Here is a 19,874-nt window from a genome sequence, read left to right as displayed (position 1 = left end):
TCTGGCTTTTGTTTCTCATCTTTTCTCTGTCTCTCCAGTTTCCACGTTTCAGACATAGCCTCATTTATTTTTATCATGCATGATTAACTCAGTTTACATAAAGGGTTTCTTGAGAAGGATGGATAAAGTATATAAAGTCCTTGTTCTGCCTAAATTTGGATTTAGATGGTTTGTAACTCTTTTCTCTTCAGTGCAAGTCAGCCTCCAGGTTCTGCTGTGCCTCTTGCTCTTCCCTCCAGCTAGCCCAGAGAGCCTTGCCAAAGCTGTCCAACAACAGCTGTTGAGCAATGTGCTTAATCACAGACACTCCTTGCCGTCCAACTGCATTTAATCAGTCTGAAAGATGAAACTGCTTTCAGAAAGTGTGTTTGGAGCTAAAACAAGCAATGAAGCAAAGAGGAAAGCAGCATTTCCTAACCATAATTGTTACAGGGAGGGAGATAGGTTGTTATCCCAAAGGAGGGGAAAATAGGTAAATAATGGGGGTTTTTTTTTCTCAGTTCTCCATGACGACGTCGGTGCATGCTGGGTAGAGAGAATATCATTGTTTCCAGTGTGGCAGGCAGCAGTGGAGAAGTCCTGCACTACATTGCATCTAAAAGAATGAATACATATTTGAGGATGGTGTAAAACTAACAGTTGCATACAGGAAGTGTCTTACACATTGTGCTGAAGTGTGATTGAATGTTGAATTTCAGTGAAATACTGATCAATTAGGATACCTGAATCCCATACAGTGTGAAAGGCTGGGATTTTTTCTACTTAAATACTTTATGACACAGGCACTGACAGCCTTTGTTTACTTTTTCCTTTAGTTTGAGACTATATAAATGTACTAACTGAACATAAATTTTTTTATTTTTTTTTTAATTACGGGAAGGAGAAGAAATAACATCCTTATAAAAGTCAAACATATGGCTGCTGCACCGGTCACAAGTATTTTAATCTCTGTGGGAAGTGGGGGGTGAGGAAAGCAAGCAGAGCACTAAAGCTATGTTCCTGTAGGTATTTAGGAGAAAATAAAAAGACTAAATGCAGTTTCTGGAAAGTGTCAACTTGGTTCTTTCACTGACTGGGGACGGATATGGACTCTCCTGAGAAAAATGAGGTCTACATTGGACACCTTGTGAAGTCATACTTCATCAGTTTTTTTGTTAGTCCCCATCAGGCATACAGATGGTTTCAATTGTTTCTGAGTTTGTCTGAAGAAGGCTGTAACATAAATCAATACCAGAAAACAAGAAAAGGCTCTTTACTTTTTCCCCTTTGGCATAGTTTTGCATGGACTAAAAACTAATATAATATGGAGAAAGAGTGTTAGGGAACAGGAAACTTTTTAATGAAGGAGGAGGTAGCATGTTTTGAAGATGTGTCATTACCCCTTCCCCCATAATTTGGGTATTGGGGCTGTCTGGAGAGATGTCTGGGTGCAACTTGATCTATCTTCCTTAAAAACTAGATGTATGAGGCTTTTCTGCCCTTCTTGGCCCCTGCATCCCCTCCAAGAAAACATTTTTTTTTTTCAGTGTGTGCACACAAAAGCAGGGGTAGCTGGTGAGATTAGCAGGCAGAGACCATGGGAAAGCTCTGTAATTACTGCAGAGCATCTGCTAGGAGTTAGGTCCTGACAGTTGCTGCAGACTTGAGGAAGAGAGGGTTGGAAATGGCTTTTGAATCTTACTGAAGTTTTACTGGTTTTGTCATTTGCTCTAAATTTCTTGTTTGATAACAGTGTTATCCTAGACAAGTTTCTATCTGTTGCTCAGTTCCAGGCTTGTAATGAAAACTAATAAATAAGTAATAATGCAGTCTCTTATCTTGTTTTCCTGAAGCTCATGGGATGTAGCTGGCAGCCACATAAAAGCCTAAATATAATAACCAAAACCATGGAACCATGGCAGGAGCCATGTAGCATGCTGGTGTGTAGCACATGCTTCTATATATTTTCTGGAACTGAAACTCCCACAGGGTATTTGTTCTCCTTTGTCAGCGAAGAGCATTGCAGAATTACCTGGCTGAGTTGGAGGAATTTACTGGGTTGCTCCAAAATTACTGAATTCACATTGCCTACCAGCAGAGATCTGATACGAATGGCACACTGAAAGCAGCCTGAGCTGTAGAAATACTCACGGGAAGCCGAAGTAGCCTGGAATGCCACTGCCATATGGAAGGAGAAAGAATTCCCAGGCTGTTTGCTTAAGCTGGATGGGTGCTCTGGCACTGAGCAATCTTGGGAACTTCACAAAGTTCTGATAATAATTTTCATTTCACATCAAAGCAGATGAAAGAATCAAAGAGAGGAAATTTAAGCTTAGGCAAAGTAATTCTAATGAAGTGTTTTGAAGAGGGGGAGGAAAACACTAAGGGTGAATGCTTTCAATCCATGTTTGTCTGTTTTTACTTGGGGAACCAGCAGAAATATGAATGCTATAAGCCCGTAACAGTGAAGACTTGGGAGACTTATATGCTGATTTTTATCATTATTTGTAGTGTATCCTGGATGATTTTGTGCCCTGTGTATATAGAGAATAAGCTGTGAGTGAGGTGGGAATATGGCAGGCGGTTCATTCAAATAAAGGCTCCCTCTTGAATTTGCAAGGTGGCAAAGCTCATAAATGACTGTATTTTGTAATATCTGGGGGTTTGTTGCAAATTATGATCCATAAAGTATATTCTGAAGTGACTGCTATTGCAGCTTTCAAGGTAAGGAGCAGTCTAGCAAGAAAAACCACTTAAATCCTCCGCCCAGCACTGTCACAACCAGTGTGCTTTGAACATAGGCAGAGGCAAGCAGAGTTAGAAATCTTTCCTAAAACTCCAGAACTGCCAGATTTTGAAACACTCTTCTAGATGTGGAAAGTCCCAGAAGCTTCCTATCTCATCCAAATTACAAATCCTGCCAGGAATCCTAAATAGGTAACGGTGCGTGACGGATGGTTTGATAACGAGCGTTCTCCTTTCTTGTTTTTTCCCTGCACAGTTGTCTGGTGGGTGTGAGCTGACTGTGGTAATCCATGACTTCACTGCCTGCAACAGTAATGAGCTGACAATCCGACGTGGGCAGACAGTGGAGGTCCTGGAGAGGCCCCATGACAAGCCCGACTGGTGTCTGGTTCGAACCACGGATCGGTCCCCGGCTGCAGAAGGGCTGGTCCCCTGCGGGTCCCTCTGCATCGCTCACTCTCGCAGTAGTATGGAGATGGAAGGCATTTTTAACCACAAAGGTAAGAAATGATGGAAACAAAGTCTCATCGTCAGCAGCGTGAATTTGGGGTAATGGGGAGTATTGTGCCAACAGGCGCTTCGGTTTTCTTGCACTGATTTGGTTTCTAGTTTTTAAATTAGATAAAAAACACTACTTTAATAACATGCAGCCACACTGTCTATTCCAAAATAAAGCAGTCAAAAGCCAGTGCTACAGGAAAATGTGGCTGAAGACGGGGAAGGAAGAACCTTAAGTGAATTATGTCTTGGTGAACAGTGTTGTATATCGTGTTAGATCAAGCAGGAAAATCTATACGTGTTGTGTGCAGAAAGGGGGGAGGGAAGAAAATCTCCAGCATGCAGTATCAGTGGTTCCTGGGAAACCCCACAGTAAGAAGTCATCAAAACATCAGGCTCAGCAATGGAAAAGATAAATACAAACATTCATTTGTCCTCACACACAAATCAATTGTTTGGACTTATGTATTTTACTTAACTAAGTTCTCAGAGTAGCAGTGGCACATGCATCCCTTTGTCCCAGAGCAGCTCTGAAATCTGTTTTTTCAGGTGAATGAAAGAATGTGCCCCTCAAGAGTGCAACAAAAAAATGATAATTTTTCGAAAGCTTGAAAGTCTTTGGTGTGGTTGTAGATCTTTAACTCCATAAACTCCCCAGACAGAGTAGTTTGTTCTCAGAGAAAAAGATTGCTTCCTTTGAAACTACTTGAGTCTGTAGCCTGTGAACAGAAAACAATATGAATTAAAAAAAAAAAGCAAAACCAAAACCCAAACAGGAAAACAGTTCACTAGAAGTCAATAAAAATGCATTTCAAAAAGTTTGTTATTGCAAGTAGCAATCCTAGCAGAAAAATGAGTGTTGGGGGAAACACAAAATTCCAAGTTTGGAGAGTTTCATAAATATAACCACAAATTTTTCAACTATTTCCAATTATTTGAAACGCTTTAAAAATGTACTTGGCTTAAAACATTAAAAGAATGTGTTTCTTACATTAGGAGCATGAACAGCAGGAACTTCCTGAATGTAGGGCAATTGGGAGGGGAAGTCTCAAGGACTGAGCTATGTAGTTGGAATACTTGTTCATCCTTGTGTCCTATAACAATTTGGATAAGGGAAGTTTTCAGTTGTTTTGATGCTAAAATTGGAAAATCCACTTAGGGTATCCCTGAAACATTTCTCCCTTTTACTGTCATGGGTGAAATCATGGAAATGTCAACAGGTTTTGGTTTGTTGTTTTTTTTTTTAACAATACTGACACAATTTAGAAATCCAATTTCCTTTGGAGCTAGGGAACTTCACCTCTGAGTGCAGAGAATTTTATTAGGAGAGGCAGGTTGTACTGGGTAATAAATTATATGAGTTCAACCTGTCAGGATCCTGGGATGGGGGTGGAGAGAGAATTGATTTTTTCACGGGGAGGTTACTTTTATTACTCAAACCAGTGAACATAGTCTGTACTGCTCTTATTTCCTTTAGTGTTTTGGGGGAAAAAATGGAGCAGAGCATTGTAAAGTTACTGTAGTTTGCTTGACAAGTTGCTTTGAAATAAAGAGCATTAAGTAACTATATTAATTATGAAGACTGAAGAAAAGGCCATTGCTAGAATGAGCATGATTTCTGTTGGGATGTTATAGCATCTGAACCCCAGCTGATAAGAAGCAGCTGCTAATTGTTTATTCCCACATTACTGGGTGTCAGACTTGAGGAGCTGGATGTTTGCTTTGTGAAGTGCCCAATGCACGTGGCTGTGACTGACTGAAGTCAGTGTGAGCTGTCTTGAACATTCAAACCTAATGGTGTAAAAATGTGAAGTAATCTGGGGTGGAAAAAAAAAAAGGCAAGAAGCCAACCAACTTCAGATCCAGTACTTGAAACCACAGTATACATTTCACTTTGGTCTCTGCCTCAGTTTTCTATTGCTTGAAAGAGGTTGGTAGTGATCATTTCACAGAGGGACTACAAAAAGTAAGCAAAATTAGCAGAGTACTTTGATTTTATCTTTACCCCCATTAAAAAAGTACCTCAGACAGCATCACAAAACAATTACTCATTCTACAATGCTGCATTTGATTAAAGTTGTTTAAATAAAGCATTGGGGAATATGCTAATCAGAACAATGGAAAGGCAGTTGAATTATATTCTTAAAATTTTTTATCATGGGCATTGATTGAGGTATGAATTCCTAAGGGAAAGAGGGAAAAAAAAACAAGCCAAACAAAAACCCCAGAAAACACAACCCTCATAACAAAGAAAAAGCGAGTTATTTGCATAATGTAACTCAGTCTATGTACTTCAGTACACAGCTCTTACACATTTCATTTCCTAGATTTCGAGTGCTTGATTTTGCAACTTCAGTCTTTTTAATGCCAAGATTTTTTTCTTTTTTTTTTTTTCTTTTTTAACCATAACTCATTAAACTTACAGGTTTTAATGAGTCTGTAGTTAGGATATTGCCTCTGGAGTTTTTAGGTCTGAAAAGACACATGCTAAGTCAAGCTCATGGTGTGAGCATCAGATCCGAGTAATTCTGTACAGTTCATGGGCACAGCCACGTGCAGTAGACACGAGCCTGGAATTTGTGCACGTTTGGCATTGCAAGCTGCTGTCAGAGGCTCAGGGAGAAGAAAGGTTTATGTAATTGAGAAAGGAAAAAAGAGGTGATCCACCATCAGAAGTGGTGGGGGTAGCTGCTTGGATGTTGAGTGCTTAGCTTGTACAGATGCCTCTTATTAAAGCAGAGGTTTGCACTCCTTTCAGTATCTGTGGACTGTACCATTTTGATCTTTTCAACAGTGTTTATCAATGTCGTTTGCCAACTAAACAGGTTAGAAAGCCACAACATGTAAAGGGTTAAGTTAGCTTCAAAGTTTTGCAAAAGGGAACCTCTTCTAATTTGCAACTGCTTCTTCGGTTGAATAAAATCACGTTTCAGCACTGAGTTCTGAAATGTTAGGTGGTATTTCATGTCTTAAATAATCTGAAATTATTATACAATGCAAGGTAGCATGAAAGATTATTAAAGCAAAAAGTATGCTTAATGGAGTCTTGTTTTAACATCTGATTTTGGTCAGTCCTTGTCAGTCCACGTATTATCTGTCAACCATGAAAGTTAACATTTTGTTCTCATGCCACAAGACAGCCTCAAAAATGATCCTCATCACTTGCCTGTAAGTGTGTTGTCCTCTAAGAATATGTATCAATTTAAGCATCTAACCAGTATAAAAAAAATTAATGCATTTCAGCCTTTTAAATTTTATAGTAATTAACAGGAGTATGATGAAAGCATTAAATAGGAAAAAGATGCTCACTAGGTGGATAGTCTGTCAGGGGTTCCAGATCTCTTGCTTGCTCTGATGGATAGCAGATCTATCTTTATTAGTTATTTGGGTCATTTAATCAATTTGATGTGCAGCTTACAGATGAGCACATTTTTAAAAATCTAAATCTCTTTTATAATGGGGGAAAAAAAGACAAGTGGGTATTGAAAAGGTTGAATAACAGTTGGCTCACTCTACGAAAAATAAATTACTAGAAGAACATGTTTTTCACAAGTAATACATAAGGCAACAATTTTTTTGCAGCAATTCCTGACATCTTATTGGGTGTGGGGAGGAGCGCATGTTCCTTTTGTTTTATTTGGTGCTTCTCCCTTTTCTAAACAAGGATTTCTTTTCATTCTGTGGTACATCTCTTTTTTATATTTGCAGTTCTCTTTCCTTTGTTTGCCGAGCATTTACACAGCTACAGAGCTTTGGGTAAAGGGCAGGGGACAGGATGCAGTATATGAAATTGAACTTGTACAATTCAGAAAAATTGGCAGGTATTTAAATTGTTTATGAATCTCTTGCCTTTGGAGTAGCTCTGAAGCCTGAAGAATCTGTTGTAGTCCATCACATCCTTTCTGTAGGTGCTGCTGTTTGGAGAGCCTGAAAGGCTGCAACAAGCCTTTGCTCACAAGGCTTGCATTTACATGTCTTCTTCGTAAGTTACAGGGTTTTTTGGGACCACATCTAGCTGCCAATTCATGTTACTACCTGTTTGGTTCAAAACTTGGCCACAGAGATAATTTTGTTTACCTGGAGGTACCATGCATGCCTGTTTTACTTGTTCTAACAATCCATGCATCTGTATAATTGGTTTGTTCAGATCTGAAAGGTTGGGGATGTCTTAGTAACATGGTGACATACCATGCACCAGTGGAACACTGAAGACTGGCTTTTGACTTATACTCTCAGGATACTGTCCTGACTGGTGACATAAACAGGAAAATGTTATTTCAGCGGTTGGGTTTTTGTGGTGGTGGTTGTTTTTTTATTCCCCAATTTTAGTATCTCCAAAGAATCTACCATAATAAGGAAGATGCTTTCCAAGACAGAGATTGGCAAATGTGTTGAAAAAGCTGTTTAGTGTAAGGCCTAACATGCAAGATGGGAAGTAGTGATGTAAGGCAGATGTTGGAGATGTCAGAGCTCTTCTTGAATTGGCATGGGGACCTTCTATTCAGGAATTAAAAAAAAGATAAGTTTCATGGTTAATATAGAGATATTCCCCAGAAAAGAGGTATTTTATAGTTGGTGCCAGAAATGCAATAAAATATTATTTAATTTGTTTGATTAAGTGAGCTTACTCTTGCATAACTGTAGGTGTTCTGTTCATAATATTAATTTCAGATGAAAGGGAAAGGGGAGAGCGTAAAGGTAAAACATCTTGCATATAGAGAAGAGCTTTAAAAATTATGATTGAGAAATGGAGTGTTCCCATGTCAAGTCCCTGTTACATAGGAAGAGGAAGCTCTAGATAGCAGCAGTAGAATTTGATCAACTAAAATGAGAATCCAGTTTGAATACTTGAAGAAGGACTCCATGTCTGTAGTGGAAGAAAAAAAGGATGACTTGGTCAGCAATTGTTTGCTTGCAAGCAGAGGAGGGAGGCTGTGGAAGGGGAGGAACTGCTGTTTTGAGACTGCAAGCAAGCAAAGCCTGGGCCATATGTAAGGGAAAAGGATCCCCACCCATGGCTTGGAGCCAAAGTACTGCCTGTGAGACTGTCTGTGACAGCCTCTGCAGCTGCAGGAAATGAGTTACAGCCCAGGCCAGCAGGGAAAGTAACTCCTAACAATGAGGAGGTGGGTACCACTCTTACTGAGCCTTGTTGTATTGGGGCCACACGGTAAAAGGTGGGGACTGTGGTTTCTAAGGCTCTGTAGAGAAGGGATCTGCTTCTGCTACACAGCAAGGCAGAATCTCATACAGAAAGTGGTGTCAAGGAACATGTTGTAGTAGTAAAAAGCACTAAATGTTGATCTAGGAATTGTCTTGATGAATCAATTGCCTCTTAATAAAATCTGCAAATAACAGGCTGCCCATCCAGATAGCCAGCTGACAGAAAGCCTTATTGGGGAGCTCTCAGGAGGCAAAGCTGGGCAGTCAGAGTTCACACTCCGCTGATCTAAATTAGCAAAAAATTGTGAAGTGTCAGTTCAGCTATATTTATCAGGCAAATTTGAGCTTGAACAGAGGTGCAAGCGTTTTAATAGCCAACATTCAACTTCACAATTATCAGTTGTTTTGAAAATCTAGTAACTCATAAATTTCCATGTGATTGTAAGTATTTTGGCAAGGAGCAAGCTTAATAGGTGCAAAGATGGTTTGAATTTAGGTTGTGTTTGTGTGGTTTTTCAAGCTTTTTCTCATGCTATGGTTCAGGTAAATAAAATAGCTGCAGTTTAAAGTAGAACAAGTATTCTCTATCATGGCTTTCCCACCTTGTGGTTTTAGTTGAGTTTGCAGTTAAATACATGTTTTGAACTTAAATAAAATGTCAGCAACTGACTGTGGTCCATGAAAGATCATAACCTTTGCATTTAGCTTTATAGCCAAACTGTATCAGATGGTCAGAGTTAACAGCCAAATGCTAATTCAGCCTTGAATAAGCAGTAAGGTCTATATAACTTGCTTCCTTGGCACTGTGTAGTCCAAAACTACATGCGGAGATTCAACAAATCTCACAATTTAAATTTTTAGCAAAGTTCTCTATAAATTTAAGTCTATATGTGCTCAAATGTCATTGGATATATTTCTGTATAACCTGCATCTAACTCCTGCACTATTACTTTTACCACAACCCAGTCCAGGAAGACCTGTCAGATATATCTGGTTTTCCCATGCTGACTCAATTTGCAAGCATAAGGATGTGATTAATGTATCCCTGGAATTTTTGAAATTTAGCAGTGAAAGCTTTCTGCCCTGCTTGGGAGCTCAGTGTTACATCTAAGAGAAAGAAAGATTTTTATAATACTGGCTTGACTATATTTTCAGTCCCACACAGCTGCCAAATATATTTCTCTTATATATTGTAGTTGGAAAGGAAATCAGGGCATAAAAAGTATCTGCTTCGGAACAGATGTATTTGCACAGCTGATCTTTGAGAGGTAGAAGGTGAATATAAACCAGCAATTCTGATGGCTTTGGATTTCCCAATAGAGTTGTTATTTTGCTTGCAATTAACGTTTTTTTCTGACAGCAGTTTCTTATCCTAACCAAGGTTTTGAGGCAGAACAGAGTGCAAACTAAAATCATATCCTGTCTGTGTTATTCGTATCTTGCGATTGAAGGAAAACATCCTGGTGTTTGTTTTCCTTAACTATCCCTCTTCAGGTGCAACAGAGGGTTGAAAAAGTTGCTTTAATGTTGTAAATTACTTCTTGAGGATTTGTTACCTGTATTTTGCTTCGGTTTAAGTAAAACTTTAAAGTTGGTGCTCTGAAGAGCAACCACAAAACATTTATCTTTCTTTTCTTCTAGTCAGTAGCTGGGCAGAGCGGTGAGGGACAGGGAGAGCAGAGCTAGGGACATCTATTTTGACAGGAGAGTGTTTCTAGAGACATAGAGTTGTCATAGCTGCATGGTGACTGTTCTGTTTGTTACAGACACCAAGGAGCTATTGGTGTATTTCTTTCTGCAGCCAGTGTGGCTGTTAATTTCCATCTGGGTAATATTGCCTGTTGTGTTTTCCTTCTGTCACAGAAGTTCATAATATTCACAGTGTCCATAAAGTTCTATTTTCTTTTTCTGACTCCAGTTTTGTGGCACTTCTGCTATTATGAATAATATTCTTAAACTTGGGATTGGAAGGAGTTATTTATGTATTTAGTGGAGACAGGGAAATGGTTGAGGAGGAGTTCTTGTGCACCTTTCAGGATGTCATCACATTACATCACATCATTATCTGTCATCTTGATGCCTGCAGGTGGAAGTAGCAGGATTTAGCAGCCCCCTGTCCGATACTGTTTTTGTGAGGAGACTGATGGAAGTCAGTCTTTCACTGCTTTAATTTCATTTTTTCTGTATTCAAATACTGAAATACTAGCCTGTGTTATGTGTGCTAAGCCAGAAATGCTGCATCACTTCTAACACAACTGTCAGGTGCTTTTTAACAGATGTCTTTGGCCTCTCATAAATTATTGGGATTGGTTTCTAGCAACCACTAAATTATAGAATCTCATGCTACTATTTTGAGTCCTTATTCATTGGTACAGGTATAGTTCCTGTTTGGGACATGACTGGTTTTTTTTCCTAGCTTAGAAGTGAGTACAGACAGCAAGACAGTTTTCCTGATGTGGAACAATTGTTGGACTTAATTTTTTTCCAGCATGGAAGTTAATACAGATTGGAAATCTTTGAACAAGCTCAAAAAAGAGGCTGTTGTGATAAGACAGTAGCACCCTAAAAACATTTCATGGTCACAGGAAAAACACTCAGTGCTTTTCAGAAATTTGCAGTATGCTTTTTCTAGCATGGGTATATAATGGGTAACTCCTGTAGCAACAGAAAACATTAACATAAGACAACATGCAAGCCTAAAAGGGCATTTTGGGTAGATCTATTGTCAAGTTTTCCCTGATGACCAGAATCCTGTACTGATTTTCCTGGTGTCCAACCTCCTGTATGGCAATCATTTAGTGTAGCAGACATAAAGTCCCTGTTAGAAGAAGAAGTTAAAAATATGTCAGTTTTTTAGGACCAGACTAGATAAATAATCAAATAATCTGGTCTAATCTCGTAACTGACCCATCCTTTTGAGCAGAAGGTTGAACTGTGTGGAATTGTGAGGCCCCTTTCAACCTGAGTTATCCTGTGATCCTACACTAAAGGCTAGAATTGCCAGCATGGACTTTTTATGTTCTAAGTGTCTCCTGAAGTCTTAGGCTCCCGTGTCTGTGGGGAGATCAGAAATGCTTAATATTTTGTCCCAAAATATATTCATTATGTATATGTAATGGAAAGAAATTTGTAAAAAGTATTTCTGCTAATGAAAATCTCTAGTTTTTCTTACTGTATCATGCTGAGTGTGATTATAGCCTAATTATATAAATGTTAATTTGTTAATGTAAGCTTTAAAATATCAGTGAGGTCGAGATGCCTTAAACACAGAGTCTAAGGAAATCTTGTTGCATGTAAGAATCTGCAAATATGCTTGGAGGAAGGAAAGCTGCTAGTGGGGCCACCTTCAGAGGGGAACTAGAAAAGCTGAATGATCATCTGTTGCTTTCTACAGAAAAGCTTCCAAGGAAGTAAATGAGGTCATGAAGGCTGAAGTTCAAGCTGTTTTTCTTCCCTTTATTTTCAAAGAGGAGAGGGTACTTAGGAATTTTAAACATAAGGAATATGTAATCATGAAGAAGATTTTGAATGAGAAAGAAAGGGCTCACTAGCAAAAAATAGATTCAAGTCAAAGGTTTTTTTTAAAACACACAAAACCCAAAAAAACCTGGAGAGTGAGTGGATTTGAGATATGTTTTAGGCGAAGCTTGACTGGTGAAAAGCACAAAATGATTTACTACATATCTTATATTTTTTATTATTAACTAATCTTTTTTAAGAGTTTACTTATCATGGCCTGACTTTGTTGTTGGTCCATCCTAGTGTGTTTTGGGCTAACTTTTCTCATTGTCTCAGGAGTAACAAAATACATGCACTCTTAATTGCTGGTTGAATTAGTAGAACAGTCTTAGGTGTGTTGAACTTTTCATCCTAAATATGTGGCAAGACTATATGCCACTGTACCAGAAAAAGTTCAGAAACCACTGACTCATAGCTCTGGTTATAGGCCCAGGGTAGCATCTAAAGAAAAAGTGCTTGAAGCACATAGTACTCTGCAGGTACATGGTATATTCCCTTTGCATCCTGGTTGCTTGCTTGAGTGAAAGCTCAGACTATAGTATCCCATGTTTGCTTGCTCACCACATCTTTATAAGACTCTGAGGAGATTACAGTCCTCAAAACTGGAGTATTATGAGTAGCAGGTGTATTTTATGATCACCTAGTTTGTGGGATAACAAGGTTTTGCCCTGTTACTGAAGTTATAGAGGTGATGACAAGCATTTAGACTTCTGTAGTGAACTTGGTTGAGAATAAATATTTTACCTATTTGACAGATTTGTATTTCACATAGAAGAATGTTATTTTTATAAAGGAAAATGCCATTCAGAATTGTAGAAGGAGACAGCACAGTGTTGACAGACTGAGCCTTTGAAAGACAGTATTGCCTTTTGGAAAGCTTAAGATTTTAAGAATACTAATATCCTATTTCTGTAAGCAAGAGGCAGCTGTATTAGCATGTAGAGTCTCTTTAGGTCTTTGTGTGCTTCAGAAGTTAACATTAGTAGCAATCTAAAACTTTCACCGTGATTACATGCTTTGTTCTGGAAGAACTAACTAGGAAAATGGAAGGTATAGGAATTTCGTGGCAAATAAAAAAAAATTTTGTGCACCTAAATTCTAATTGCTGTTCTAAAGCAGCATCATTGTCTTAACTGAGTGTAGTTGCTGTCAGAACTATGTAAAGCATAGGATTACAGTGATTAGTTTGTAACAGCATGTTCACAATTCTACTGAGTGGTGATGATGGAGAAAGTAAACCCTTGTCAGTTTTGTGAACTGTGTGACTGTGTTGTTCAGTTCAGAGCTAACTTTCTTTCAAAGGGAAGTAAAACATGTACTGGTGTAACCCAAGCAGAAGTGTCTTACCTTTCTCAGGACTGAATTATTCTGCGTCTGAACTTCAGAATAGATATAAAAATTGTTAATTACGATGCAGAAGCACTCAAACTTGTAGAATTGTTTGGCAATGCACTACTTAAACAGTTTGCTTTAACAACTGATAGGAAATGTAGAATAATAAACCCCTCTCCTGTGGAGTTCTTGCTCCCTTCTTTCTCTTTTCCTTACAGCAAAGCTAGTACAGTGCACTCCAAATACACTTAAATCTATTTTCTAATAAATCTGTGTTACAATTTACAGAAATTCAGCATGTGAAATCCAGTCTCAGATGGAGAAAATGCCCATTTCTGACTTTGCTCTCCTGATAGATGTGGTGCAGAGGAATTGTGGAAGTTGGTTCGTTTTGCTAAAGTAGCTTTGAAAATAATTAGGGAAGCTGTGAAAGTCTTAAGTTTGGGGTGTTAAATGCTAATGGTTTAAATCCAGATAGGTCCTGCTTTCAGTGCCCACGTGCCTTTTCTGCTTTCAGAAGCATCAGGGTGTTGGGTCTTGGCTCCCTCCATCTGCCATATCTACCAGTACATTGCAATTTAACCCAGTATATTAATGGGTGTGATTTCTGGTAGGCAATACTGGGCAGAGGCAAAAGGAGGGAGAGGGCTTGATGAAATCCCTATGTAACTAACCAAAATTAATTTGTACAATTTAAACTTTCCTGAAGGGAAGTAAGTGTTTTGGTCAGTCATACCAAGCAGCAGGTAGCCCACAGAGCTTACAGAAGCAATTCTTCCAGATGCATATGTATGGAACTTCATCAGTAAGTATTTCTTATACGGAGTACATGTCCAATATTAAAAGCATCTTTTTAATTTTTAATTACCTAGTTTGGTTAGTAGAACTGTTTCTTCTCCTTTTAAGTGACTTAAAAGAAATAAGTTTTAAGTCAAGGACATAATTCAACATTCTGAACACTTCTGATGAATACACTCATACCCTTTCCTTTTGTCTTTGCATGCATTTCCAGTTAAGATAATTAACTAAGAGATCTATGTTAAAAAGAATCTCAGCTCCTGTATGGGTAGTTACAACTGGTTTGGAAATTTTGGAAACCTTGTTTTGACCAGATTTTTTTTTTTTTTTTTTCATGCTGAAAGGCCCATTCCTTTTTTCTTTGGAGTGGGAAGGGAAGAGTTGTTTTAAATAGGCTAAATGGTGTTTTAAATACGACTGAGTAGACTACATGAGAAAATTCAAACAAAGAAAAATAACTTGGAGACTAAAATTAATGTAAAAAATGAGTGTATCTTTAATGTTTCATTAGGACAGCAGGTATTTCTCACTTGAAACACTTTCTGTGTTTTCTCCAACGTAGAGATGAAGCATGGCATAGCTCTTCTCCCCTTCCATCCCTCACTACGTAGTGAATGTACGTGGAACAACATTCCTTGCCCCCATCCAAAAGATTTTGTTTGAATTATCTGAGGCTGGTTTGTTGTGGTTTTTCTGACAGTGGCTGGGATCCTTCAAACTGATTTGGCATGCTGCAGTGGTGACTGTTGAGGAGTCAGAATTTTCCCAAAGCTTTTCCAGATAAACAGAAGACCAGGGACACTGAATGTCTCATCATTTCTTTGCAAGGCCTCTTCATTCTTGGGAGTGGTATTACAAGCTCTAAATCCTTGGCTACAAAACAAAATTAAAAACTCAAGGAAATAATAGCCAAGAGATTAAGATGGGAGAGACTTTGCGATGTCATGTGCTTTTGAAATTCTTTCTTACTGTAGGCATGAGCAACAGCTAGGGTATGTTCTGCAAAGTTGGAGACAGGAAGGGCTTGTTTAGATCCTGGCCTTGGTGATTGAACAGTTGGATAAATGGTTCATTTCCCAGTGTTTTTAATTAAAGCCTGAGTGCTTCAGTGTCTTGGTATCGGTTGCTCTTGATAAATGCTTTGCTCAAGATGTAGAAGGCAAGGTTATTAATCACCCAGCTGAAGATACCTCTTCTTCCCTCAATCAGAATAGAGTTTTCCCAGGTTTGCAAGCTAATTATATAGCCTGCATGTTTTGTTAGAGGTGGATTTTAGTTTCGCGTGGGTATTTTTTGTTGAAACCCCCCAGTACGTCAAAAGGAGTTCTTGGAAATCTCAAATTAAGGATGTTCCTACAATTCATTGCAAAATACAATTTCTAACTGATTCAGCTTAAAAGTGTCTCTGGCAGCTGGCAGCACTGGTAGTAAAGAACAGGAAGCAACGCCCTGAATGTAAGTCCAAAGAGCCACTGTTGTGATGATTCCGCTCCTTGGAGGCCGTCAGTGTTATCTGTCAGCCTGAGGAGCAGAGAGGCTTTTTGGGGGAAACAGGATGATCTTTGTGAGGGGAGCTAAAGAAACCAGATCCTAGCAGTGCAGCTGTGTTCCAAGCAGTTGAACTGTGGACGCATTGTACACCGAGGAAAAGGCAAAGTTAGGCTCCTTTCACAATTCTGATCACAGTGTGGGAGCTCACCTTTGAAGGCTGAGCCTCAGATTTATTTATTGGTGCATTTTTGCTGCTCTACAGTTTCTTTGTTGTGTTCGAGTATTCTGATGTGAGGCAGAGAGTCTAGCTTGCCAAAGATAGGATTTGTATGCAAAGTCTGCCTTTTGTTTTTACTTTTTTTAAAAAATTGGGAAATGCATATTGTAAATAAAATTCTGATTGGTTTGTGCAATGTTAGTTTAGGTCAAGAACTTTAATAGTTATGGATTAATGTCTAATCATGGCTCCTAGGTCTAGGTGAACTTTGGTTCTGCACAGTTTTAGAAGAATCTTGTCACTCTCACATGCAGAAACATAACTCAAAATTGTATGAAATGTGCACTTCTAAAGGATGAAAGCATTCATCTCAGATCAGAAATGGTTTTAAAACAATGACGTTTGGATGCTGGCAGAATGGAATAAAGAATTCACTTTTCTATTTTGTACATGCTTCTCCATTTTTAAGTTAAACATTTTTAAAATAACTTTGTAGTAATAATTTCAATATATCAATCTTTTTTTAAATGTAATGTCTGGAATATGAAGGGGGAGACTGGAGAATCCAGGTTTAGATGCGCTTGACTAGAAGCATTGAATTTTGAAGCTGGGTTTTTAATGCTAGAATCTTTGAAACCTTTTTTGTCAAAAAATGTAGATATTAAGAAAAATGGCTTGGCTCTTTGGCTTCTTTTTAGGCTCTAAAACAACACAAATAGGCGTTTATAAATTAAATTTCTGTATTTATTTAAGTTCTCTTCTGCTTGTTTTCCCCAAGATGGTGCAGAATGTAATGGGGCTTTACAAAGATTAGTTTGGAATGCTGTTTATCCTTGTTTTAATATAAGCTAAGTTGTTATTTTTATTACCATGCAAATGTCCTGCAGTATGAGAAATGCAGTTTAACTCCAGTTTTCATCTTAAAGGAGAGGAAGGACAAATGCTTACATTCTTACATGTAAAGATAATAGTAGGCAGGGGTAATGTAACACTTGCATAGGGAGGAGGTCGATGGATTGGCAAATAAATGGTGGATGCAGACACTCCAGAAAGCAGCTGGCACCTGGGAGAAGCTGGAGCTATAGCAAGCTGGTTTGTTCACTGTCAATAGCAGACCTGTACAGATATAAGCTGTTACTTTTTCACTGGGATGAGCCAGGTTAACACTTTAAAATGGTTTTGGCAGGTTTACTTGGTCCATAATTGAACCCTGAGATTAATTACAGAAAGTTGATCCTTGTCCTTTACCACAGTAATAGATACAGGTGTGTGATGCTTCATTTACATGGATCATGCTAAGTATGTGCTACCTTATCTACTGGGGATATAGAATGCTCTTATAGTTGGGGTATTTTTAGTGTATTTGTTTATTCACCGGGATATAGTCTTTCTGACAAAATGCTGTCTTAAAAGTTGAAGGAATTTTTTTGCCTGGAATTTTAAATCTTTCTGAAACAGCCAGTTACAAAATTTTCACCTGGGCACTTTTCTTGTCACATGTTTAAATAACTGAGAAATGTCTTAAATTTCTAGGGGTCTGAAGGGTCTTTCTTCAGTACTTTGCTTTCAGAAATGAGGCTGATAACTGTCTACTTTTTTTTAAGGAAATTATATAAAAGGTATAGCCAAGAAATCTGATTTCTGTTTTATGCAGGTAAAATGAAAAAAAAAAACCAAACCACAACACAGTTAAATTTAATGCCATTTTAAATACTGTAAAATGGCATAAAGCAGTGTATGAACATTTTTCTGTGCTGCTTTGATCAAAGTTGTTGTATTTAAGCTTTATTTAAGTTTCAATATTTAAACTGAGGACGGGGGAAGACAGCTCAGTGCTGCTGTACAATCCAGCCTTTTCTGCACTGAGCTCGTGCTTTGTCCACAGCGTTGGCTTTGCCTAAAGGTGCTCTCCACATAGACATATTCCTGCCTGCAATGTTAGTATTATCTGACTGGTTCATTTTTATCTAAGAATAGTTGTGATATGAGGAGCCATTGGAAGAGATGCCTAGCAGACAGGGAGAGCTAGAGCAGGATAAGGCTCTGGAATACAGAAAACCTGATGGAGCTGAAGGATGAAGAAAACTTTATGGTAGAGCCTGAAGTGAAGCACAGAAAGGCAGTAACAGACTGCTTGTTTGCACTTAAAATTACATATATTGATATAGGTCACTGTGTCAGATGGAAATTGAGAACTGCCATATATCTTTGGGTATTTAATCTAAGAGCATAGTGGTACTGAATAAGGTTTCTTGCATGTTAAATTAAGAAATGTTGGTTTTGTGATGTGGAAGTGCTGGAGGTGCTGGAGAGGGTGCAGAGAAAAGCAGCCAGGCTGATTAGGGGTCTGGAGAACAGGTCTTACGAGGAGAGGCTGAGGGAGCTGGGGCTGTTCAGTCTGGAGAAGAGGAGGTTGAGAAGAGACCTTATTGCTCTTTATAGCTACTTGAAAGGAGGTTGTAGTGAGGTGGGTGTTGGCCTCTTCTCCCTAGTGATAGGACAGGAGGAAACAAGTTTAAGTTGTGTTAGGGTAGACTCAAATTGGGTATTTGGAAAAAATTTCTTCACCAAAAGCATGGTGAAGCATTGGAACATGCCCAGGGAGGTGGTGGAGTCTCAATCTGTGGGAGTATTCAAAAAAATGGGTAGATGTGGTGCTTTGGGAAATGACTTAATGGTTATGGTCGTGTAGGACTGACAGTTGGACTTGATCTTGTACGTTTTTTCCAGCCTTGATGATTCTGTGATTCCAAGTCATCTCCCTTTTGTTTATACTTTGGTAGGAGAAGTTATGGATATGAGATTTCTTTCTTGGACCATAATAAAGTTGTGGATACTGTTTCAGTCCTAGGCATTGAGATGGTTTTCAATCAGATTCTTTCCTAATACCCACAGTCGCTCTGCAGCACATTCACATGGGCTCCACTCCAATGTTATTGTGGAGGAATTGCCTTTTACAGCAGTTGTAAAGACAGCTGCCATGATGTTTTCTTTTTAACCAAGCAATCTGTGAAATACATTTTATGTAGTGGTTGATGCAGTCATACTTTCTCCCCCACCACCTTGATTTACTTGTCAGATTTGTCTTCTGAGAAGAGAAGGGGCCAAAGTAAAACTTAAAAATACTGGTGTTTGTTTTGAGTAGGAAAAGAAGAAGTTTTCACAATAGCAAGCTGAAAAAGTAGTACCCAGATAATTTAGAATATCTTCTTGTATTGGTGTTAAAAGGCCAGTCTCCATGAGAGACTGGTCTGTTAAAAGTGCAGTCCACAAGGGTTGGACTTGATCTCAGAGGTCCCTTCCAACCCAGACGATTCTATGATTCTATTCTCTGAGTTAAAAGCAAAGCAAAAAGAACCCCAAAACAATTTTAGTATAGATTTAGCTGTGTTTTAGTCGGGAGCTTTCTTCCACATGGAATAAAGTATTCCAAAGCTATATTGATAACTTCACTGACTTTTTCTAAATATTAAAAATGTGAGAGTTATGTCTGGATATTCTTCAGTATGCTTGATGTGTGTGGGAACTCGGGGAGTAGAGGAAAGGGATTGTTTCAATTATTATTTTTCTTACTCAACTAGAAACTAGAATCATTTTCAGATGTTTTACAGTTTCATGAAGAATAAACTAGCCTTAGTGGAAGTCTCACCATAGGTGGCAAACTATAAAAATCACTTATCCTGAAGAAAGGAGGTTTTTTTCTGCTGCTTCTCCTCCCCACCCCCCCACCCCCAGCCCTGAGGAATTCAGTGTCATTTAAAAGTCGTCTTGGGTCAGAGGAAAAATGTTAAGGAATCAGAATTAATGGTTTTGGTGCAGGAGGCCACAGAGGAGAAACTAATTCAGAATTTAGGGTGGCTTTCCTTAAAAATGTGTGAAGATAGCTAAACTCACAGGTGGTAGGTGAGGACAGCTCTTTAAAACTTTAAACAGGATAATTTCTGTGTGCCAAATTTGAATTAAGTGTTAATAGTAAGCTTTTTTTTGTCTTTGAGACCCTATGTGCTCTCAGCTCTGCATGAAATTCCTTATTTATCCTTGCACTAAGTTCATTTGTTTGTGCTATTATCATTGGCAGCTCCCTAGCTGCTTTATTTTCTTCTTTCCCACTACATGGTTGACTCTTTCACAG

General features: G+C 38.5%; 1 protein-coding gene across 5 annotated transcripts in view; it reads left to right on the top strand.

The window, feature by feature from the left end:
* The window catches only part of TRIO (trio Rho guanine nucleotide exchange factor), a 246,764-nt gene that overhangs the window by 174,996 nt on the left and 51,894 nt on the right, over positions 1-19,874 (top strand). For all 5 annotated transcript variants that reach the window (XM_071736663.1, XM_071736660.1, XM_071736662.1 and 2 more), the window contains exon 34: positions 2,981-3,224. In XM_071736663.1, coding sequence (XP_071592764.1) covers positions 2,981-3,224 — 244 coding nt within the window. The remainder of the gene's footprint in view (positions 1-2,980; positions 3,225-19,874) is intronic.

The sequence above is a fragment of the Heliangelus exortis genome, chromosome 2 (assembly GCF_036169615.1).
Source record: "Heliangelus exortis chromosome 2, bHelExo1.hap1, whole genome shotgun sequence".
NCBI classification, from domain to species: Eukaryota; Metazoa; Chordata; class Aves; order Apodiformes; family Trochilidae; genus Heliangelus; species Heliangelus exortis.
Note: the sequence above shows the minus strand (reverse complement) of the source record. Positions and strands in the feature narration are given on the sequence as shown.